Raw genomic sequence first — 24969 nt, forward strand, 5'->3', positions numbered from 1 at the left:
CCCGTGTGTGGTACCACAGGGAAGCGAAGCAAGTTTGGCAGCCCCACAGCTGCTTTGCATGTAGAGGCACCTTCCCCCAAGTCAGACAGCGCAAGGGACTTGCTCCCCATCAGCCTAGGTTGTAATGACGAGTTTCATCAAGTTACATTGTAGGCATTAAATCAGGGATAATAACATTCCTGATGATGAATACAACCAACTTTGAGTGCAAATTACACATCAGGTATTTTACCTCCATTGTCTCCTTTAATCTGCACATCAGCTCTGTGAACGCTGATCATAATATCTCCAGTTTACAGATTAGGAACTGGAAGCTCAGAAAGACAAAGGAAATTGGCAAAATGGCCATGGGCAGAGCTGGAATTAAAACCCCAGTCTATCTGGAACAAGAGCCATGAGCTTTTTACTTTGCTTTGCCCTCACCCCCCACCCCCCGGGAACAGAAAGGAACTGTCTGCCACAAGCATGAGATGACACACTGGTTAGAACATGGAGCTCTGGCGCCTGCAGCCTAGGCTCAAATCCTGGCTCTGTCACCCCCAGCTCTGAGACTCTAGGGAAGTGGCTTTAACTCTACCCTGGAGCCCCCTCTAAAGTTGAAATAATACTGTTGTTACCCAACTCCTGGGATTGCTCTGAGAGGTAGGTGAGCTTCTACACGTACAGCCCACATTCAATGCCAGGCACGCAGGATGTGCTACTTGAATGTTTATCCTCGTCTTCATTGTTGTGTCTGTGCTGGGCACTGCTGCAGGGGCTTTGTAGGAATCAACTCCTCAATTCCACGAAGTGTCTGATGGATAAGGAGCTCACGGAGCACCTGCTTACTGGGCTTCCCATCCTTCCCCTCTCCATGTGAGGTAGACACCACTGTAGATGAGGATTCACGTTCCAGGGTGGGACTGAGAAGTGCGAGGGTTGCCAGGAGGGAGTCAGAGTCCATCCAGAGGACCCTCTGACACACGGATGCCCCAGGGCAGAGCTGCCAGACCTCCTGCTTGTCCGGGGAGCTGCCCACCCCACTCCTTGTTGCTTTGCTTCTTGGAGCTGCTCTGGGGAGGCTGCCTGAGGGATTCCTCCCGGGAAATGCTGCAGGTTCCATTTCAACAAGGGCAGCTTTGTGTGTGTGTTTGTGTGTATGTGTCTGAGTGTATGAGTCTATCCGTAGGTGTCTGGGTTTGTCTATGTGTGTGTATCTTTGAGTATGTGTCTATGACTGTGTGTGTCTCTGTGACAGTGTGTGTTTGTGTGTCTTTCTGCACTTATGTGAGTGTGTGTCTATGTGTGTGGGTGTATATTTCTTTCTGTAGCTGGATGTTTCTGTGACTGTGTGTGTTTCTAAGTGTGGGTCTCCCTGTGTCCGTGAGTGTATGCCTGTGATTTTTATGTGACCGTGAGTGTCTGTGTGTGTAAGTGTGTATCTCTGTATGAGTGTGTCTCTATCTATGACTGTGTGTCTCCATCTGTGGCCATGTCTGTGCGTGTAAGTGTGTGTTTCCATCTGTGGCTGTGTGTCTGTGCGTGTAAGCGTATGTCTCCGTCGGTGTCTGTGTGTGTCCTTAACCCACTTAGACAAACTCCGAGTCTCCTGGTGCTGCTTTAAAACAAAGCAAGGCTCCTGTGTTGTGTGATCTCCAGCCAGTGGCTCACTCTGATCTCCAGGATTTTTAAAAGAGAAAGAGAATCCTGACTCCCAGGATCCTCTGAGAAGCGGTACCAATAAACTCCTTGATTGCGTGAGTGTGTCTCCATCTGTGGTTGTGTGTGTGGATATGTGTGCTTGGCCAGGGGCAGGCCCTGACTCCGAAGCAACTATAGTGACTAACTGAGGTCAAGTTACCTTACCATGTTTGGAGGCCCCAGGAACAAAAAGCAGTGGTCAGCAATTGTGGTTTTGACCTGAACTATTTTTAAAGTTAAAAAAACAACAGCCAATGGAAACTCCTCGCCATTGAATAGCTAGGTCAGATTTAGATAAAGCCAGAGCTCAGGGCTGTGGACCTACAGGCATGACTGGGCGGACTGAGAAGACCTGATCCCTTTACATCCTGTGGGGTCCCGTGAATGTCACTGCACTAACCACAGTGCAGCCACAGCTCCCACTGTGCAGAGGACACACTTTTTCACCTACCTGGCCTCATGCATCTTTGCAGCAACCCTGTAAAGTATGGTTGATTGTTCTCATCACAGATGGTCACTTGCCCAAGCCCAGTTCATCAGGGAGTGACACAGCTGGGGTTCAAACCGAGCCCTTCTGCCCCAATCCCATGCTCTCTGCACACCTCTGCAAAGCAACCCCCCTCCCGCCCCGAGTGCTTTGTCTCTAATCAAGTGCTTTAAAATGAAGGCTGAGTCGACTGTTGGCTTGCGTAAACACCAATTTTCCACGGTGAAAAAGGTTTCCTTCAGAAAGATCAATTTAAACAAAATACTTTAAGAGAAAGAAGCATTCTCTAAGCCATCTTGCAATATCAGCGTGACCCACGCCTTTAACCACTTCCTCACCATATCAGGATCCCTGGCTTTTTATAGCCGAAGGAAATATTGAAACCGTCAGTGGGGGCCCCATCCTGACATTCACATCTCCTCCCTGCCTGCCTGTGGGCCCTTCTGCAGTTTGCTATTCAGAACACGGAGTTTTGAGCTTGAATATTTTGAGTGTATGTGTGTGTTTTCTTTTCTTTTTTTCTTTTTTTTTTTTAAAGTACATCCAATGGTTCTCAAAAAAGCTGCCCTGCTCATTGTTGGAAAAATAAACCTGAGGGCACAGGAACTCAACAATAGGCTAAATCATATTGACCCTTGTTCCTTGGGTCATTGAATTCCAGGCCTTGGCCTGGCTGAGTAGTTTACTTTTATTGCTGCTGCTTATCAGAGGATCCTGGGAGTTAGGATTCTCTCTCTTTTGAAAATGCTGGAGAGCAGAGTGAGCCATTGGCTGGAGATCACGTAGCACAGGAGTCTTGCTTTGTTTTAAAGCAGGACCAGGAGACTTGGAGTTTGTCTAAGCGGTTAAGGACAGAAAATCACTTATATCTCCTAGCCCTTTCTGGAGTCTATGGACCTAGTTGCCAGGCCTGTTCTGAGAAGCCCAGAGCCATTACAAAAGTTCCTCTGACACCAGGTCTCACAGCAGCTGTGTCCAGCATCCCCCAGTTCCATGCGCTTGTGTTTTTCCTTGCTGCTGGCTGAGATTCTGACTGTCCGGCCTTGCCTCTGACCTTAGCCACATGTCCCTTCTTGAGCTTGACAATAAACAGAGATCATTGTAACAACAGTGCCACCACCTTTCATCAGGAACCTACCAGGTGTATGAAAGGCCACTTCACAGTGGCTAAGTGTTTGGCCACTGGAGTCAGATCCCAGCCCTGCCTCCTACATAATTGTTAAATGGGACAGTAAGAGCAACCGACTTACGCAATTGCTGTGAGGATCTGATGAGCTGAAATAGGGAACCTCTTGAGTGAGTTTGTCGGAGCCCTCAACACACAGTGGTTGCTATTATTTCCATCAGTGGCAGTAGCAGGGGTAAGAGCAGTGGCACTGGTATTACCACCACTGCCTCCCCTGGTTATCCATGATTCTTCAGTGGGCAGCCAGTGTCTGAGCTATGGGGAGCCCCATAGAGGATGCGCCCTGGAACTGCACACTGATCAGGATCCCACTCAGCTCATTTGTTCCTCCCGGGCGGATGACCCAATTCTACCAAAAGTCCGGGCAGAGATGAACTTCCTGGAACCCAGCTCCTATCACTTTCTTTATTAGAAAGAAGAAACCTGTCTTTTTTTTTTTTGGACGGAGTCTTGCTCTGTTTCCGAGGCTGGAGTTCAGTGGTGCGATCTCGGTTCGCTGCAAGCTCCGCCTCCTGGGTTCATGCCATTCTCCTACCTCAGCCTCCCAAGTAGCTGGGACTACAGGTGCCCGTCACCACACCCTGCTACTTTTTTGTATTTTTAGTAGAGATGGGGTTTCGCTGTGTTAGCCAGGATGGTCTCAATCTCCTGACCTCGTGATCTTCCCACCTCAGCCTCCCAAAGTGAGAAACCGGTCATTTTAACAGAGAGTATCCTGATTTTGATGAAGCAATTTACCCTTACAAAGACTGTATTTTCATCACCTCCTAGGTGGGCTTCCATTTTAAAGTCCAGCTCCATCTTAATGAAGCTTGCTAGTTAAGGAGCCCCCAGGAGGTGCTGGTGTGAGATGGTTCTATCTTTGCAGAGTTCTCTTCCCAGAGGACTTTGCCGATCTCCGATCCTCTTAAAGAACCATCAGCCCTTTGCCTCTATATACAAATTCATCTGCACAGCCAAGACCGAAGGTTCCCTTGTGCAGCACCCTCACTTCACAGGTTAGCAAACTGAGGCCTAGAGAGACACCTGTTCAGTATCACACTGCATGCTGATATGCGGTTGACCAATCCTGACCTTCCCATTGTGTGCATCCCCAGAATGGGTCCTGGGACCCCCAAGCTTGGAGGAAGGATGCAGAACCCTGATGTGGCACTGAGGGCTCCAGGTGAGCAGGGGCAGGAGATGATCTGAACCATCAGCCCTGAGCCTGCTTTCTCTTCCAGGGAGGCTCCGCACTCTCCCCGGCCGCCGTCATCAGCCATGAGAGGGCTCAGCAGCAGGCAATTGCTTTGGCAAAAGAGGTCAGCTGCCCCATGTCATCCAGCCAAGAAGTGGTGTCCTGCCTCCGCCAGAAGCCTGCCAATGTCCTCAATGATGCCCAGACCAAGGTGAGCACTTAAGCGCACGTTGGGAAGGGACATTCTCTGGTCTTTTACAAATAGAAAATGAAGACCTAGGAAGGAGGTGTCACCCACCCCAGCCATACCACACATGAGGCTGATGACCAACTGGAGCTGGAACTCACATTCCCTAGCCCCTAGAGCTGTGTATGCACCACAGCCTGCAACAGTCCAAACATGGGTACTGAGGGTAGACAGATGCCTCTGCAATTTGTCTTTCTTATTTATAACATGGGAATAGTTATACAGACCTTATAGAGTAGGAGGAGAAAATGAAGTAACACATGTGAAGGATTTGGCCTCACTCCAGGACTGTGGTGGGCATGGGACCAAACCCTTAACAGGTCACAGCTAGATGTATTGAGTATTGCAGACATGGCTTCACAGATGGCAGTGTATTTGAGTCACTTCACTCCCTTACATGGGATAGCTGTGTGTTCCCTTTCTAGCATGCAAAGTTCTTGCTTGCAGACCAAATCTCTGGCTGGCCCTCACGTTAATGAAGGGGACATCAGCAGGAATAATTGTCATGGCAATTGATGGCCTGATCACCTAAGCAATGAGTCTGGACTCACAGAATTGGAGCAGATCATATTCTCAGCTCCCCTAAGTGCAGGCTAATTTGATCATAACTGGAGCTGGTGAATTTCCTCCTGCCTTCCTCACCCACCTACAGGCTCAGGCTTTCCCATCCCTACCTGGGGATCTGCTGTTACCTCTGGGATGCTCCTCTGGAGACCATCATTGCTGAGAGTGAGATTCATTCACCTTCCAGCCCCTGACTTTGTCACATGATGTTCTGCCTGCCAGTTGTCCCGGTCACTTTTTCTCAGTAGAGTCATAGATGGATAACCGGTATTGGCATTCAGTATGGTTAAGACCTCTTTATGCAAAGTAATGCAACTGATTATTCCAGGACAACTGATTATTGTTGCATCCAATGCAGCTCCTGGCCGTGAGTGGCCCTTTCCACTACTGGGGTCCTGTGATCGATGGCCAGTTCCTCCGTGAGCCTCCAGCCAGAGCACTGAAGAGGTCTTTATGGTTAGAGGTCGATCTGCTCATTGGGAGTTCTCAGGACGACGGGCTCATCAACAGAGCAAAGGCTGTGAAGGTAAGCAGGGAGGGGGTCTCGGATGTCTCCAGCTGGGCATTTCCTAAGGGCTCTGAACCTCAATGTCTGACTTGATCAAGAGATACTGACCAATTGCTGAATAACTACTGTGTGCAATGCCTATGTGAGTTTAGGAGGTGGTAATGGGGGGATTCAGAAATTAGACACTTGCAGGGTAGTGAGCAACACAGGCACATCCACAAATTACAGCTGTGAATGAATCGCTGTGGAAAACGAGCTGACCCAGAGGCTCTGCAGCTCAGGGCTGCGAGTTAGAGTACCCACATTCTGGACCATGCCACCCATATTCCATGGAGGATGCTTGTTGTACTGAGAACTGAGAGGTGATGAGGCAGAGGGATGAAGGGACTCTTGTTAAATCATCAACCTTTCCCAATCCTGAAAAAGACACTGAAGCACCAGCCTTCCAAGTTAAATTTCTTAGTAAAGAGAGCATGCACAATGCACCTGGCAAACACGCAGCTTTGTGTGGCTTGCTGGAGGCACAGCAAAGTGGGAGTGAGCTGTGAGGTCTTCGGTCTGCTTGAATGCACAGTTCCTGCTCTCGCCAGCAGTTACAGCCACTCACTAGGATGTGGCTAACCCTGGAAGAGGCCGAGCATATGCTCCTCTGCCCACCCCACCCTGCCTTGGACAAGCTACTTTTGGCCAAAGCCTTGTAGGTGGTCAAGCCTACAGGGAAGCCCAGTGTGCATAAAGCACAGAGAGTGGACAACTCTGGGTGCGGGTGGAGTGCACCTTCCCCTGCACATGCATGACATGGGTCTCTGTTGGCTCTGTTGAATGTAAGGCAGTCTAACCGGAATTTTATTAAATCATGAAAGCAACCAAACAGGATCCTGAGTTCCTTTGGATAATCCTATTTCCTTTGGGTAATATATTTCACCTTGGGGACTCTATCCTACAGCAATAAAAGTTCCATTTTTACATGATATATATACAAGAGTATTTGTTGCATTGCATTGTTTATTGATTGATTGTGGCGTTGATTATTGTGGCAAAAAATTGGAAGCAACTCAAATGTCCATTAACAGGGAAATGGTTGACTAAATTAAGATACAAACAAGCTATTAAATATTATGCAGATATTAAAAAGAATGAGCTAGATTTATCTCTACTGGCTTAAGGGATGCCTGTGACACATTGTAAAATGACAAAAAACATGTAGAGGAATGTGAAATTAAGATAGCATTCATATTTTTAAAAACCAACCTGTATGTATCTTTATATTTGTAAGTGTGTATATTTGTATGTTTTTCTGCATAGAAGGATAACTGAGTAAAAAGATTCACAACATGCAATTAACATTGGCTACCTCTGGAGATGTAGAGATGTGAGAAAGAATATTATGAATTATTACTATTGCTGTGTATATACACACACGCATAATATGTTACTTATTATATATATTTATGTGTGCATGTGTATGTAGAGAGAGAGAAAGAAGCAGGGCTGGTGAGGTTTGCATGTGAAGTTGATTTCTGAAGGTTCCTATCTGGAAGGTGGGTGTGGCATGTGAGCAGTGATAGAGTTCTCTCTGAGGGTGTATGAGTGAGTGTGTGTGTGTTGCAGGGGGAGGTGTCAAGTAAAACTTAGTCACCCTCAGCTTTCATCTAGCTAACTCACAGCCAGGGCGAAATACCTTTTGTACCTGATCCATTTCAACATTTTTTCTGCCAGGCACTCACATACAGCATAGCCCTTTACCCCGAGGGGCTGAGATTTTGTTATTGGACGAGACAACTATTCAGGAATCACTGGAAATGTGCCACTCTCCTCCACTGCCTCAGAGTTTGTAGTCTCTAAAACAGGGATCCTCAAGTTGCTTCTGATCAAGCCCCTCATCAGTTAAGAAATAGTAAGTTTAGTTATTTAAATATAGATTATATACATGTGTACTCTTGTACTAATACACTGAATTATTATAAACCTTTATTGAATCAAAAGAATGTTAAAGCAAGAGAAAGAAATGGAAGTTCTAATCTTAGTATTCTCTTGCTGCCCCTAAACACTGTCTGCCCTGGAGACAGTACTCTGAGGCATGGGCAGGCTGGGATGGAGCTGGCCATTGACCAGGGACTCTTGCCCACTCACCTCCTTATTTGATACCCTCCTACGGGGGATGCAAAATCTCTGTGCAGAAGACACCATGTCCTCACAGCTCTGGTTCTTTGGACCATGCACTGAAAACTTTTCATGGCCATCTTCGACTTTTGAAAGAGAGGAAGAACTAATTTTATATTCCCGGGAGACTTGGGATCAGCCTAGAAAGGGCTGATGGGGCTAGGGAGGAGGGCGGCCCTGTGGTTAGTTCCCAGATCTCTCCCAATATAGTGGAAATGCCATTCATCAGGGAGGGTGAGGGGGTTGTTCTTATTGGCAGATCTGGGACCATGGTGTTCAGAGGGTAGCCCAGGCTCATGTTTTCTGATTATGCCCATTCATTGTGAGAGGGATGACTGTGGGCTCATGGCTGCCTTGGGCTTCCCTGGTTCAAGCATGGTCCCAGGAGTGTCTAGAAGTTTCCTAACTTTGTCCTGAATTCCTTAACCAGTCCAGCCAGAGACCTGAATCCAGAGGACTGGGATCTCTACTCAAGGATGCATTTGCATTCTTCTCATTGAGTTTCCCTCTAAGGTTTTTAAGGAAAGCTTACTTTGTTCACTTGCAAAGAAAGATGGGGCCACCAGCAGGAGGCTCACTGCCAAACAGGGGCCTGGCTGGAGAAGCCAGCATTGAAGTCAGGCACCCCCAAATAGAGAAGCCTCTCTAAGGGCACAGCAGAGCAGCTCCTAGCCCTGCTCCATGGCGGTCATCCCAGATACCAATCACAGGGCAGTGTTCCCCCAGCACATTTGTTCATTGGTTAGACCATTCATTTCTGGCTTCACTTCTTCATTCATTCCCTTGGGACATGCATTAGTGAAGCTACTGAGCAGCTTTTGTGAACCTGCATCCTGCTGAGAACTCATCTAGGTGCTGATTGATGAGGAGGACTACCTGCAGGAGGAGAGTAGTGATGGTAGGACTGGAAGCCAGCTCACAGCTCAGTGCCACTGCATGTGATCATCTCCTAAACATGTGTCTGCACACAGATTTATTCCTCCTGGACTTTTCCCTTGAACTCTAAACTGGTTTGGCCAATGGCCCACTTGACATCTTCACTTACATGTCTCATAGTGTCTCATCCATAACACACCCAAAGTGGACTGCCGATTCCACCTTTGCTCGCATCCCCAACCAGCATGTTCTTCTGTAGTCTTCACCATCTCAGTAAACAACTCAGCAACTAAACAACTCATCCTTCTGTACTCAGGCTCAAAACCAAAAGTCATTCCTGACACTGCTCTCTCATATCCTACCAGCATTCTATCAGCAAATCCAGTTGGCTGTATTTTCAAAATGTATTCCAAATCGAAACCCTTCTCCCCTACCTCTTCTGCTATCACCCTGATACAGCCATTTTATTTGAGATTTTTGTGCTAGCCCCCAACTCTCTCTCTGCACCTGCCTTGCCTCTTGTAACCTATGAGAAGCACAGTAGACAGAGCAATCCCTTTATAAGTCAGACCATTTTACTCCGCTGCTCCAAGCCTTCTCTCCAGTGGCCTCCTCTCATGCAGAGGAAAAATCCAGTCTTCTATTAACTGCCAGAGCCTATTTGATGTGACCCCTGTTAGCTCTCTGACCTTAACTCCTGCTGTTCCCTCTTGGCTCACTAGTTTATCCCTTTAGAGTTTCTCAAATAGGCTGAGCACATCCCACATCAGGGTCCTGGTATTTGCTGTTTTTTCTTCTGGAATGTTCTTCCCAGATAACTCACTGCCTTACTTCCTTCAGGGTCTGTTTATCAGAAAGACCTTGCTTGACCACTTGGATTTGGAGGGAAGCCACATCCCCAGCCTTCTCTATCCCTACATCCTACACCCTACCCCAGCGCTCAAACCTCCTGCCATATTATGTATTTGTCTATTGTCTTTCTTCCCCAACTAGAATGTTTGGAACTGCTATATCTCTGGTGCCTAGAAATGTTTCTAGTTCTGCTAGACAAATTGCACACAACAGGCACACAATAAACATTCACTAGGATGAATGGATGAAATTATGAAGAACTGACTGTGTGCTGTGCTGGGCCCTAACCCAGAAGTCTTCAGTGAAATAATTCACCCTCACAACTATTACCCTATGAGATGGGGATTATTATTACTATTTTTCAAAGAGAAACCAGAATTAAAACTCAGTTCTATCTGCCTCCAAAGTATCCTTTTCCCATGACAGCACTCTGAGAAAAGCCAGGCTTTCCTCTGAGAGCCTTCCGTCTACCATCAACGGTATGCTGGTTACTGAAATGTACGCAAACCCAGCTAGAATAAAGGCTACTATGTGCAAAGGGCTTTCCAATTCTACCCACATTCTTTTTTTTCTGTAGTCATTTATTGATTTATTTATAATTTTAAAACTTCAGTAGCCTTAGGGGTTAGCCTAAGTGAAGTAACTCCTGTTCTTACTTTACTTTATCTCAACTGTATGGCTGTGAGGTAGGGAACCATGAACCAGTATTTAACACGATTTTTTTTTCTGGGAAAGAAAGGCTTAGTGAGGTTTACCAGATGTCTCTAGGTTAGCTAACTAGTCCTTTGGAAAGCCAAGTCTCCACTGCAGGTCTGTGACCCCAATTGCAGGGCAGGAGTGGGGAGGGTGGCGGGTGGCAGGCTCTACCCATTACCCTATCTGTGATAAACACTAGATCAGGGATGTGCTATCACCACCTTACCCCTACCATACGCAAGCATCACCTAGAGAGATCCTCAGGATTCTACCCCACACAGAACTGCAAGAGGGCACAGTGGACAACCAAGTGGAAACTGAGCTACGAGCTATGCTCCCACCCTCCCAACAGTGAGGAAACTCCTCTGGACTTCAATCCAATGTGCCCTTCTATTGCCCTCCTTGCCTCAGCCCACTCCCAACCTGAATTTAGAGTTGGGCTTGTGCATTTTTCTGTTTCCCCCAAGAAGGCTCCATGGCACCTGGGTCCAACCACCATCAGCCAAGGAGGACCTGAAGATGGCAGGTTCTGGAAGGCCTCAATCTCAGCCATGCCTTTTACTCCATCCTCTGTTCTTTGATACCCACCCAGCCCCTCCTGCCCTATCTGGGGCTGAGAAACAGGATGTATCAATTGCAGTAAACTGTCACATCCACCTAAACAGGGTGTCCAGCACGTTTTTGTAACACCAACACCTGTTTGTTTAGTCATGCTGGGCCAAGTGTTTCAGCATAAAATACAAATTGAATTCCTCCCCTCAGAAGGGCTTGCAGTCAGATGATAACAGACAAGGCAAACAACTGAAACACCATTGATACATACTATATGGAGAGATGGACATCTATTCCAAGACCTCAGGAGGTGGGGATCAGGTGCCGTTGGGCCCCATAGCAGCATTGTCAGCTGGAGTGACACAATGGCCAGGAACTGACCAGGACCCCGCTCCCTCGGTCATGTGTCAACAGAGCAGGGAGAGTGTCCTGGGTGTCCTTGGATTGCAATCACAAGCATCCAAGTTACCCAGAGTCTAAGCCTCAGTTTCCCTATCTGTGAAGTTGGGAGATGATTAGTAAATATACTCATAAAGATGTTCAAGAATTCAAATATACAACAATGTCTGGAAAATAGTTTGGCTTCAATAAATGTTCGTTTTTTTCCCTTAATTTTTTAATTTTAATATTAAGATTAGTGTCCAAAGCTGTTATCCCTTCTTCAGATAATTACACACAGAAAGCAGGAATACAAAGAACGTCCAATCTCTGAACCACCTCAGCTGACCTGAGACCAATTTTCCGAATTGTAGTAAACACAAATGCATGCTCTCTACTCATGCCAACGCTGCATAAGTATCAGTTGGATCCCAGTCCACAAACACATGCAGTCCAGCTTCCCAGGGAAGTCACAGAGGGACAGGAGTGGAGCCTCTTACCCCAAGTCCTGCCCCCTGGAGCCACTCACCACCAGCAGAGACCCACCCATTTCCTTCAGACCAAAGACAGAGGGTGGGTACAGGATCCATCAAGTCCCTCTGAAGACCCTCCCCCACATACCACCCCAGGCCATCTATGGCCCATCCAGGGGGTCCTAATGACACCCAGCAAAGTTAGCAACCTACCGGTGGCGCATCAGGGCTGCCTGAGATGTTCTCCATTCGCGGCAAATGATCTTATTTTCTGAAGTAGCAGCTTTCTATTGAAATTCTTCATCAGTCGCTGTCATGGGGAATTTCCCCCCCTTTTCTCTTTCTCTCTAACTGGTGAAATTGACAGTCTGCCTACATTATCCAGGCATTCATTTGCATGATCAAAAGCAGATTTGTTCCAAGATGCAATGTTCTGCCTTCCCTTCCAAGCACAGGCATCTCCAAGGAAGGCGAGAAAAATCAGAAACAGAGTGCCTCTGCTGTGCCCCTGAGCTTGGCCAGGAGTTGGCCTCGTCTGGGAGCAGGTGGAGTGGGGGCCCTGTGGGTAGCAGTAGGGGGAGGGCAGCCCATGTGGGAGTTGGAAAGCAGCACCTGGCAGCCTGAGGCGCTGGCACGAGCCCCAGCACAGGAATATCCAGCCTTTGGTGACAGATTATAGTAAGAGGAGTATGCAGGAGTTTCCAGTGTGTGTGTGATTTCCTGAAAGGAGGCACTGCTGCCTTAAATCCCCAGCACTCAGGGACGGGAGGGTATTAGGGTCTGAACCCAGGGCATCGCAGGGACCTGGATTCAGAAAAATGGGTCACAATTCTTAGCTTTAGCCACACGATGTAGGAGAGTTGCTGAACTGGTCTGAGCTGCAGTTTCTTTAGCCTTCAAATGGACACAGTGAGAGCCACCCTGTCTGTCTCTTGCAGTGTTATAAGAAGCGAAAGAGGTATCTCCCAACACGCAGAGGTCTCATGGCTCTAGGATGCCCTAGCACACTGTAAACCCTCCACCCTGGAGCTGTAACCCCACATTACCCCTCACAGCTGACGCTTACATGTCACCTTGTCTAATTTTCCCCAGGGGCCCTGTGAGCTGGGATTATGGTTCAGAGAAAGCTGAGGATCAGAAGGATTGACTTGTCCCCCCCAAAATATTAAAATATTGTATTTCATGACTGCATTGTTATAAAGATGAATGTAAACCAGGCTGGATTCATTATTACATTTTCATTATTATTATATTTTCTCTTCTGATTTTAAAAGAAATTAGAAGGAAAATACTTTTGTGAGTTCCTAAAAGTGCAGTAAGCCCTTGGCCCTGAGCAAGCTGTGCTTGATGGAGAAGTAAGCCCTTGTCCCTTAACACCATAAGGAGCAGTGAAGTCAGGAGTCATTCAAGCATTAATCCATGCAACATCTCTCCAACATAGATTTATTCAGAGGCTCCTGTGTGCTGGACTGTCTCTAGGCTTTAGAGGGACAGTTGTAACCTAAACAGATAAAGCTTCTGACTCGGAGAGTTCATGTTCTCATGAAAGGACACAGATGATGTAAGTAAATAAAGAATTTCAGATCTTAGAAGTGCCCTGAAGAACATTGAAGTGGGGCCATTGTAGAGGAGGTGATGGAATGGGGAAAATACTTTAGGGGCAGTCAGAGAAGGCTGTTCGGAGGAGGTGACTTCTGGACTGAGGCCTGAGCAATGGGGAGCCAGTGATGGGGATTGAGGTACAGAGTGGGTGCAAAGGCCCTGGGGCAAGAGTGGTCCTGGCTGTTTGGGGGTCACAGGGAGGTCAGTGCTAGGAGATCCAGTGGCCAGTGGAGGGACTGGGAGGAGAGGAAGTCAGAGGGATGAAGAAGACCAGTTATGAGATCTTGCAGGCCATCAGAAAAGTGATTTTATTCTCCTTGCAGTGGGCAGTTACTGGTATGTTTCAAGCTAATAATAGAAGGTGATTATATTGATTCACTTGTTTTAAAAAGGAACATTTCTGGCAGCTATATGGAAAATTGACTAAGGAGATGTGACACAGGATATAGAGATCAGATTGGACTCTATTGTGGAAATCCAGGGGTTGAGCTAGTAACTTAAATTAGGGTTGCAGACATGGTCACAGTTAGAAATGATCAGATTTGGGATATATCTTGCATTGGCAGTTGACTATATGAGTTGGGAATTCAGTAGAGAGGTCAGGGCTGTAGATACAGCTTTGGAAGAAAACCAAGAAAATGCAGTATCACAAAAGCCAAGAAAAGAAAGCATTTCCAAAAGGAAGCAAAGGTCAATGTCCAGAATCAAGAGAGATGAGGGCAGAGATTGGGCTCTTGTAGGTCATGGGAGACCTTGATGAGGGCCACTTCAGTGGAGTAACTGGAAGGAAAGGCTGATTGGAATAGGCTGGGGGAAGAGGGGAAGTGAGGACATGGTCACAATGCTTCCCAAACCCACCCTGTCTCCACTGAATGATGCTCTCCACTGGATGCAAACGGCCACCCAGGATTCACAGAGCACTTTGCTCATTCACCAGCTGACCCCACTGACTTCACCAAGCTCTGCTCCATGACAGGAATTGTGTCATGTCCATTTGGAATCCTCAGTTCCTACTAGGTTGGTCTTCAATTCATGTCCCTCTAATGAACAAAGGAGTGTTGTGTCTCCATCTACCTCAGAGCTCTAGAGAATTCTGGAGCATTTGTGTATTCATTCACTCATCCATTCATATAATCTTGCAAGAAGCAGGTGAACTCTGGTAGGCTTCCTACTTTTCCGGTGGGGTTTCTGCTCTGTGTCTCCTTCTTCCCAAACCTGTGATGTTACAACCATTTTTCAAAAATTGGAGCATAATCAATGAGCAAAAATTGACTACAGGCTGTCTGTGTACAAAGCATTCCTCCCCTAAGCCCCTGCCAAGAGCAGCATCTCTGCTTTTGCCCCAGTGTGGTACAGGAGATGTACTGTGAACTAGGACAGCAGTAGGGGTGGACCGGAGGTGGGGGCAGGTATCACTCAGGAGGAAGATCATAGGAACAGGCTACAGCAAAATGTAGGGGAAGAGGGGAATGGTTTTCGGAGCAATCACGAAATACCTGTGTTTTAATCAGGTAATTGAGGGCTGGTCTTAGTCACTAAGGATAGGGAAATAGGAGGGGAAGAAGGTTCTAGAAGTGAGGAAGAACACATATGGATGACGAAGTTAAATTGTGCCTAGGTTGAGTTTGAGGGGCCTGAGAGATTTCCAGGTGATGTGAGGCATTTGGATATGAAGGTGTGAGGTTCAAGCTGGAGAGAGATTTGGGAGTCATTAGCTTAATAGGTCATTCTTGAAGCAAGGAGAGGAAATGGCCCCACCCCACAAGCATTCGTGGACAGAAGGGGAGGAAAAGGGGACAGGAGTGGCAGCTGGGAGCCTCAGCTTTCAAGAGTAGGGAGAGACAGCAGAAGGGGGTTCCAGAAATTAGCCTGAGGCAGAGCTGACTGGGAGGAGGAGATGGAGAGGTGGGGGATGGGGCATCTGCTGGTGGACCTCTGCAAGGTCATCAGTGACCTTGATGGAGGTTGGGGTAGCCAGATGGCCATATTGTAAAGAGGCTATACGACAGTTGGAGCCCACCATGTAGACATGCTCTTGGAGTGCACATCTAGCTGAGAGCACCTGGATGAAGCAGATGGAGGACACCCTCCTGTTTGGGACCTCCAGGCAGGCACTTTAGCTCTAGGTGGGGGTGGGACTCATGGAGAGCTGCACACTGAAGGTCTGAAAGAGCCAGGGGGAGGTTTGCCCAGTGAGGGGCTCCAGGGCTGTGGGCAGCAAAGACTGAGCCTCAGAGAGAAGGAGGGCCCTCAGTCCAAGAGGAGGAAGGGCCATTCCCCGAGGAGAGGGCAATGCGGCCTGCAGAGTGCACTGGCCTTGGGGTTTGCAGCAGGAGGCAGGGCCAGGGGGAAGCAGCGCTGAAGGGCCAGTTGGCTCCTTACTGAGGCCCTGCAGTGCCTGGGGCCAATGCAAGGACACCCGGCCTGGCCTGCTCTGTGCTCCGTGCTCTCTGGCAGGTCACATTTGCAAACCAGGATGGGGGAGCCCTTCTCCCGGGCCCCGCCTGAAGCAAAAAAGCAAAAGGTAGGGTGAGGCTCTCCCAGCCTCCCAGCCCTCTGTTCTTTCTGGCTTCTCCCCTGCTCCTCTGCCATCACTCCACTGACCCCGTGGACCTCGCTGCTCCCCCTCACCCAGCTGTCCGCATGTCTGAACCCCACCCTCTCTAGTCTGGACTCAACCATCCTCCACACTGCCTAACCCAGCTCCCCAGGGCACAACTGTGACCCTCACCGGCCAGCACCCCCGTCCCCTTTCCGGCTTCCTGTTTTATGCACTAATCTTGCTCCTTATCGCCCCAGGACTGTCCGTATCACATATATGTGCTGTATGTTGTCAGCCTGTCTCACAGAACTAGAAGCCCCATGCAGGCAGAGAACAGCCCGATTGTTCACTGATGTGTCCCAAATGCCGGGAGCTGCTCCTGGCATACTCAGGCACTCTGAGCATAGTTGTCGAAGGGACAGTAAGATGAACAGCAAGGGCCTGCAGCCATGTGTTCTCATCGTGTCTCTCAGACACTACTCGGCATGAACTAAAGGGCATTTCTCACCTGCCTTGCTGATTTTCTTTTTAATCATTTACTAACTAGAGGGAAGAGAGAAGTCATATTTATTGTCTCCTATGTGTCAGCCTCTTTATAATCATTAATGCATTTCGTTCTAACATCAACCCCATTTTACTGACCCGAAATGAAGGCACAGACAGGCATATCTACTGAACACGTTTGTTCATTGGAGGTGAATCATCTGAGGCCTCAGAACAGAGCTAGATTTGAACCTGAGTCTCTCAAATGCCAAATTTCACATTCAATACACTGGGCCCTGAGACATTCAGGTTGATGCTGAGGCCCTGCTCAGTCCCTCAGTGTTTCCAAGGGCTCCTACTTTTCATTAGGATGTGTTAATGGCAGTACTTTAAAAGCACACACCAAAGACTGGCCAGTTCATGACAGCCCTTTGTGTAATTCCTGCCTGTAACAAATCTACTGTCTAAGGCAGACCCTGCCTGTAATTACAGCTTGTGGAAGTCAGCACATGCAGTCACACGGTAGCCCCCACTCCCGCCTGCTGACTCTCTAATTAAACTGGGAATGGCATCTGTGCTCGGAGCCTCGCCAATCATGAAGGAATGCGTGTCCCAGGTCTTGCTGAAAATGTGCCCCTTCACATTCCCTTGCACCCCAGTGGGGCTTGGGAATTTATCTCCCACTATTTGGGAGACAACTTTTGGGTCATCTCCAAAATATTGACCCGTCATCAAGGCTGCACCCAATTAGTGTCTCAGTTCCCCATAAAATGTGGAACTCTAATATCAGTCTCATGGGAGCATAAACTGGGCCTCGTCCCTCCAGCTACCTGGCTGTGAAACTGTTCTAGACCATTATATACAAGAGAGACTTCTTTTTGCAATGCCCAGGGCTTGGTGTCCTAGCACTCCTAAAAGCTCATCTTAGAAGGAGTTTCTGCATAACCCATGAAGGAGGTTCCATCCTTGATTGGGGCCACTCCTTTTTCTTTTCTTTTCTTTTCTTCTTCTTTTTCTTTTTCTTTTTTTTTTTTTTTGAGACAGAGTCTCACTCTGTCACCCAGGCTGGAGTGCAGTGATGCGATCACGGCTCACTGCAAGCTCTGCCTGCCAGATTCATGCTATTCTCTTGCCTCAGCCTCCTGAGTAGCTGGGACTACAGGTGTGTGCCACCACACCGCGCTTTTTTTTTGTTTTTTTATATTTTTAGTAGAAATGGGGTTTCACCGTGTTAACCAGGATGGTCTCGATCTCCTGACCTTGTGATCTGCCTGCCTCGGCCTCCCAAAGTGCTGGGATTACAGGTGTGAGCCACCGCACCCAGCCTGGGGGCCACTCCTTTATCTAGCAGGGGTTTGGAAAAGAGGTTCCAAGTGTTTGGGCTCAAGCTCAGTGGGGACAAAGCTTTGCTCAGGCCTCTCTCTCTAAGACATGGGCTTTCCCTGGCCTGTCTGAATTGGGCTCAAGGCTGAGTCTACAAATATCTGACAACAACGACAATAGACACAGTGCTAAGCACTTTGTAGGTTTCATCTCATCTAACTTCAGGACAGTTTTATGATGAGGGTAATTTGTTGTGCCCATTTTACAGATGAGGAGATAGACATAGAGTGATTATATGACTTCCCAAGTTCATACAGCTAAGAAGTCGCACAGTTAGCCTCCAAGCCCAGACCTTTCCAACTCTGGGATTTGAAACCCAAGAAGTTTGACTTTAGCATCCTACTTTCAGCCTCTAACCTGTATTACCTCTACAGAGGTCATTCATTCAATGCATATTCACCTGTGACATGCCTGTCACCATACTGAGCACTGGGGCTATGGACACAATCCCTGCCGCCTTTGCCATGTAGTACTCTGGAACAATAGGCAAATAAACTAACATCACAGCACCTGGATCCTGAGGGCCATGAGGGCCCCTGGTTTAGCCTGGGACAGGTTAATAATCATCACTCACGTTTGTTGACCATGTGCCAACTACTGTGCTAAATACTTTTAATGCATGTTTCATTGGGATCTGTTAATAATTCATGCAATAGGCATTTTTCATTATCCACCTTGTATAAAGAAGGAAACTGAGCTACAGAGAGAGGCAGCAATTTACTCGGGGTCCTGGAACTACAAGGTAGTTCCGCCCTTTCAACCATTATCTCTAGAGCCTGACCTTTCAACCATTATCTGTTCTATTTCCTGGAGGAGGTGAGCCTTGAGCAAAACCTGGATTTTCTATTATAATCTTATTGCTGACCATGAAGTTCCCAGGCCAACGGCATCGGCATCACCTGGGAGCTTGTTAAAATGCACGTTCCTGGGCTCCACTCTGGACCTGCTGAGTCAGAATCTGTATTTTATCAAGATTTCAGTCTACTTTAATGCTTATTGGATTAAAAAGCATGTGTCTAGTTCAATAGCTGTTATCCAGGCAAACTAGGGAAAGGTGTTTAGGCAGGAGGAACAGGAGGCGCAAAGGCTTAAAAGTAAGAGAGAACATTTGGTGTTGAGGAAACAGCACTCCTCACATGGCCTGGGCATTTTGGGAATATTTCAGCAGCCTAGTTCTCAGGAGTCACAGAAATTGAAGGCCCAGTGGCAGCTCATCAGGGTGGCAAGGGCAAGGCACAGCTGGTTTTGTTCCCCACCTGTGTGACTTACTCAGCTGTGTAAGACAGCACTTAGCCTCTCTGAGCCAGTTTGCTTGTCCATCCTCTCAGGATGGTTATTGGAGCAAATGAGAAGAGGGTGCACCAGGGGCCCAGCACAGCATCTGACACACGATGGGTGCTTGGTGCGTGGCACTTGTGCTGACCTTGGCTACTCCCTTTGCCGACATGACTCAGGCAGCATCATTCTCACCCCTCGGCAGTCTCCTCTAAGTTCCAGCAAATGGCATTGCACAGGGAGGAGACAGTTTATGAGCTTGTTTTACTCCTCTGCAGCCCAGGAGGCATTGGTATTTTGGCTAGGGCTCTCACTATGACCACCTCATGTTATGTATGAGAAAATGGTTCCCAGAGAGAGGAAGCCACTCCGTTGAGTTTGTACAGTGATTGCCACATAGTAGGCGCTGGGACTTGGAGGTCCTGGTGCCCAGACTTCAGTATAGCTCCCTCATGTTAAGACTTGAAGGCAGATTATGCCTCCCATGTAGCAAAGCAGCCTGGGGAGAACCCACTTTAGTGCCACTGCACGCTTGTCCTTGTACCCTCCTGGGCTCCCAGAACTGAGTTCTCTCCACTTCCGCTCCAGCCCAGGGCATTAGACCCACCCAATATCTGAGGTAGGGGCATCATGGATTCCTTCTTTATAAAGCGTCTGTGAGCAGTACTTGGCCCTTGAATTTGGCACCTTCTGCCTGCCCCACCTGCCTTCGCTCATTGCCCAATCTCCTTGCTCACAGCTCAGAGCTGAGCAAACAGGCCGTAGCATTGAGACAGCCACTGGAACGAACTATTATATTTTCTTGCACAGTTTTTCAAATATTCATATTATTTGTATGAAGGAATTAGAATAGAAATAAAAGCAAGAAATCTATCTTCTTCTTCCATGAAGACAGATACACATAGCATTTTTTAAATGCTTTCTTCATTTAATAAAGCGGTTTGGGGCCCTGTGTTCATCCTTCAGTTTTCTAATTGAAACCAATTAAACCCATGATGGATACAAGTAGGTCTCTTTGATTAAGGGCATATGCCAGACTTTGAGCGAGGTGCTTCAAAACGTTATTTCTAATTCTCAAAACAACGCTGTGAAGTAGATTTTACTGAACTCCATTTTGCCTATGAGGAGCCTGAGGATTAGAGAGGCTAAGTGACTTGCCCAAAGCCACACAGCTGGGAAATGCAAGAGCTGGAACCCAAATCTGGGTTGCCATGTCCAGGCCCTTGCACCTTGCACTGAGACTTCCTGGCTCTTCTTCGCCCGCACCCACGAACAACCAGCCACAACTAGGAGTGGGACCCTTAGCAGGCAACTGCTTTGTTCACTTCATCTTCACAGGAGACAAAAACAGGGCCCATATGAATACACACAACACATTCACATTTGGAAGATGTCTGGCTCAGAGAGAGGAAAATATATATTTTCCAAGATCCCCCCAAATTTGGCAGTTAGCACTTGAACCCTAAGTTTTGACTCCAAACTCAATGCTCTTTTCACTGCTCTGGGCCAGGCACTTCATGGGCAAAAACCACCCATCCTTCCGTGGGCTGAGGTCCCAGTGTCCACAGCTCTGATGTGGGGTCCTGCTTAAGTTATAGCTGGGGGAACGAGCCTGTCGCTTACCAGCAGTAAGACCTGGGGTTAAATCTCGCCTCATGCGTCCTGTCTGTGTGACCCTAAACAAGCTAGGTAGGTTCTCTCAGCCTCAGAATTATGGTTCGTAAAATGGGGTAACATCGTGCCCAATTCACCTTGTTATTTTGATGCTTCCTTGAAACGTATGTGTGAAATGTTTAGCACAAAATTTAGAAATAGTAAGAGGGGTGCCAGTGGGTTACTAATATCATTTTTGTAATGAAATATTCCAGGCAGAAAAGGACAGAGAATATAATGCAGTTTTTTTCCCTGAACTATTAGCAGGTTGTAGAGTCCACATAATAGATTGTAGGTGAGTATTTTTTGAACAGGCTAGACTAGACTAGGGTAGAATAGAATGGAAACTCTCAGATGCATTGTAGATGGTAAGAGTATGGAGTGTGAACATTATTCGTGAATGCTATTTCAGGTCTGTGTCTGTGTATGTCCATGTGTGTTCTGTTATGTATAAAATAACTTTCTTACATGATCATGGTCAAAATATTTAAAAATCGCTGATACGATGAATATTCACAGATTCACCGTTCAGATCTCTCAATTTCATATTTGCTCCAGACTTTTTTTTCCAATAATTAAAATGTTATTGATAGAATGAGAACGAAGCCCTCTTTCCATGCCCTCCTGGCTTCGGTCATCCTGAAGGATCACTTAGTCCACAGGGTGGTTCAGCCTGGCTTCTCGTTCAGCCGGGTGGAGAGTCAGCCATCCCACCAGAAGGGGCTGTGTTCACCCAGGAGTGGCTGTGTTCACCCAGGAGTGGCTGTGCCCACCCAGGAGGGGCTGTTCCCACCCAGGAGGGGATGTGTTCACCCAGGAGGGGCTGTGCTTACCCAGGAGGGATTGCTCATTGATGGAATTCTAATCACAGGTCCTGTGTGCTTGTAAATGTTTGGAGAAGCAATTTAAACACACCAGAGTGTGCTGATAAGCACGTTTCACCGTTTACATAAGGTCCTAGAAATATGTAAACACATAGCACAGGACTGTGCTGGGGCCCAGGAGGCTGGGCCTCACACCAGGGGCTGCATCCCAGACTTTCCCCTGCCCATTGTCTTCAGAAAGGAGGAAACTGGGTCCTGGGGGAAGGCAGTGAATGGCCCCAGACTCCCACAGTGCAGACAGCAGCAACACCAGAACAAGGAAGGAACAGAGAGAGGGTGGAATTTCAGAGAGAAATAGAGAGAGAAGGAGAGAGAAGGGGAGGGGAAGAGAAGGTGAGGGAAGGGAGAGTAAAGGGGAAGCATGAAGGAAGGAAAGAGAAAGACAGAGAAAAGAAAATAGAAAAAGTTGCTCCCGTCTGGACACACATCCCCCAGAGAACTGCGTGCCTTCCTTGGGCATCCTATATAAAATAGCCCCAGCCCCAGCATTCCCTATGCTTCTTATATGGCCTTATATTTCTTTGTAGCACCTGTTCCCTGATATACCGTACATTTATTTGCTCATTTTCTACCTCTGCCCACTAGAACGTGAGCCCCAAGAGACAGGGAGCTTGATCAGCATGTTTGTGGCTGTTTCTCCAAGTCTGGGGCACTGCTGGCCCTGGTGAAGTGTAACTATGTGTATGAAAGTGTGCATGAAGCATTCATATGATGAGTGACTGAGTCCATGAATGAAACTGAATTTAGCTCTCTTAACATGACCAAAACACAGTTACTCATGAGTTGGCTGAGCAAGGAGCCCGGGAAAGCAAGTGAAACTTGGGGGTTTGACCTGTTCTCAGACTGCAACAATGGTTAACATTAATGGAGCACTTATTAAGTGCCAGGTACCATTTTAACTACTTGCCATAATCCTCTGTGGCAGGCATTCCCATTTGCAGATGGGGAAGGCAGGCACAGAGGGGGATAGCCATTTGCTTAAGGACACACAGCTAGAAGGAGGCAGAGCTGGGATTCAAACTCAGACAGTCTGGCTTCCACTTGTGTTTAATGCCATGCCCCACTGCTTCCCAGAGAGAAAATTCTAGAGCAAGGGTTTGAGGGACACTGACTTGGACCTTTCAGAATCAAACTGGGGAATTTCATATCTTTTTGTTTTTTTCTAGCAATTTGAGGAAAGTCAAGGCCGGACCAGTAGCAAAACAGCCTTTTACCAGGCGCTGCAGAATTCCCTGGGTGGCGAGGACTCAGATGCCCGCGTCGAGGCTGCTGCTACATGGTATTACTCTCTGGAGCACTCCACGGATGACTACGCCTCCTTCTCCCGGGCTCTGGAGAATGCCACCCGGTAAGCTAAGCTGCAGGAGGGTGCAGATTCCTACTGCTGTGTTTTGGAGTGGACCCAGTTGATGTTCAGGTCATGAATGAGAAATAAAGGCACGTGGCTTTGTGCTTGAGGTTTCCCCTGCATCATTCATTTGGCCTACAGCATGGGGAGCTTCCCTGCTGAGAGGAAGCCCTGGAGGACATGTAGGGTGGACTCTGCTGCCAGGAAACCCCAAGCCAATGGGATAAATGAGGGGTGACTCTGGCTCTTCCTGGGCCATGAGGGAGCTGTCGGAGGGCAGAGACGAAGCACTTGCCAGAGGTGCCTGGTGCACGCTCCACCTGAAGCAGCTGCTCAGCAAACGCTCAGGACAACCTTCCATGCTCCTGGCCTTGCATTCACTGAGCCCGGTGCCCCCAGTCTTGGCTGCCCATCAGGCGCACATGGGGGCATTTAAAGGGTAGGTGACACACAGGGCCCATAGTGGGGCAGCATTTTTCAAAGCTCCCTCAGCTGATTCCACCCCGCAGCCCGGGCTCATCTGGCACGTGGGAAGCAGAGGCCTGGAGGTGGGGAGGTTTTGTGGCTGATACCACTCCCCAGACAGGAACAGCCCAAGCTCTCACAGCCCTGCGCCCTCTCTCTGGGGCCCGTTGTTTCTTATATCCACTGCTTACATGCCTTGTCCCTGTTCATGCTCAAGCTTCTCTCACTTGGGGAAGGCTGCCAAACCCCCACCCCAAGATGGCTGAAGGCTGCAGCCCCCAGGCGCTGCTGTCCCCAGGGTCCCTCTCTTGCAGCACGCCCCCTGCCCCAGAGGTTGTCAGGACAGACCTGCCTCCCTCTCCTAGTGCTGCATGAGCTCACTGAGGCTGAGAACTTTTATAGAAATGCACAGCAGATGCACAAGAAATGATTTTTTAATAGAAATAAGAAAATAACCAGGGCTCCAGTCCTTTCCTCCTTCTGAGCTCCTTAGGATGAGACCACAGTGGGGACTCCAGCTCTCAGGTCACCTTTGAGTCCCTTCACAGGCGATGCATCTTGGTTTCCTGAGGGCTGTCCACTCCCAGTGGGAAGAATGGCTGGGATGCGAGTGCTTTTAGCATTCTCTGCCTCCTTTTCTCTCTCCTTCTGGGAGGCCCACACTGACCATTTGCTTGTTGTCCCTGGGGACAGAGCCAATGTCAAGGCTCAGCATCCTTTGCTGAACTGGAGCCTGTTGGGAAGGGATGGGCTGGAAGGTGTTAGAGACCCACTGCCCTGCTTGGTCTCTCCACTCAGGAGCCTGTGGTTTCCAATTGGAGGGTCACTGGCTCAGAATAAAACCGTACCACCCACTTGGATCTTGCGGACTAAAAGGCTTTAATTTTCCCTCTAGTGGAGATCTCCACTTTAGATTAAACAGCCAACAGCTATTTTGGGAGGCCTTGCCCTGGGCTGGACCATAAGAACTCTCAGATGTCCAGTCCCTGACCCTGAGAGGCTTATAATCAAGTCAGGACTGGGCTAGATCACATTGCAGAGAGAGCTCAGGGCTAGAGATCAGAAAACCTAGGTTCTTGCCTTAATTTTGCCTTATCTGACCTTAACGACAACCTGCGTGCTGGGGTGAGAGCTGAGACTGAGGGAAAGCAATGTCACCAAGGGAGGCCTCACTCAGAAGACGAACTCCAGCTCAACCTTAGCTCAGGCCTTCCTTCTCTCTGGCACAGACTCAGGCCCTGGCCCCGTCTCCTTGGCAGTTTCCTGGGCAGTGTCCCACCCCAGGCCTGCCAGTGCGTGATGCTTACCATAGGTTTGATCCTGTGTCTGTCCTGCTCACAATGCCTCAGGATGCACGAGAGGAAACTCAGTTGGCTTCATCTGCCCTCAAGATGCCCACAGTGCCCCACCCAACTTCAGAGCCTCACCTGGGAAGACTCGAGCACCCAGCAGACTCACCAAAGGCTTTTATCCCAATGACCAGGAAAGGAAGATG

At 48.2% G+C, this 24969-nt stretch overlaps 2 protein-coding genes across 2 annotated transcripts in view; one reads left to right on the forward strand and one right to left on the reverse strand.

The window, feature by feature from the left end:
• TG (thyroglobulin) overlaps positions 1-24969 on the forward strand; it is a 276418-nt gene that overhangs the window by 232110 nt on the left and 19339 nt on the right. The window contains exons 42-44 of the mRNA XM_024251255.3: positions 4577-4741; positions 5700-5867; positions 22828-23009. Coding sequence (XP_024107023.3) covers positions 4577-4741; positions 5700-5867; positions 22828-23009 — 515 coding nt within the window. The remainder of the gene's footprint in view (positions 1-4576; positions 4742-5699; positions 5868-22827; positions 23010-24969) is intronic.
• The window catches only part of SLA (Src like adaptor), a 92048-nt gene that overhangs the window by 53454 nt on the left and 13625 nt on the right, over positions 1-24969 (reverse strand). The window lies entirely within an intron of this gene.

This window comes from Pongo abelii, chromosome 7 (genome assembly GCF_028885655.2).
Source record: "Pongo abelii isolate AG06213 chromosome 7, NHGRI_mPonAbe1-v2.0_pri, whole genome shotgun sequence".
Classification (NCBI taxonomy): Eukaryota; Metazoa; Chordata; class Mammalia; order Primates; family Hominidae; genus Pongo; species Pongo abelii.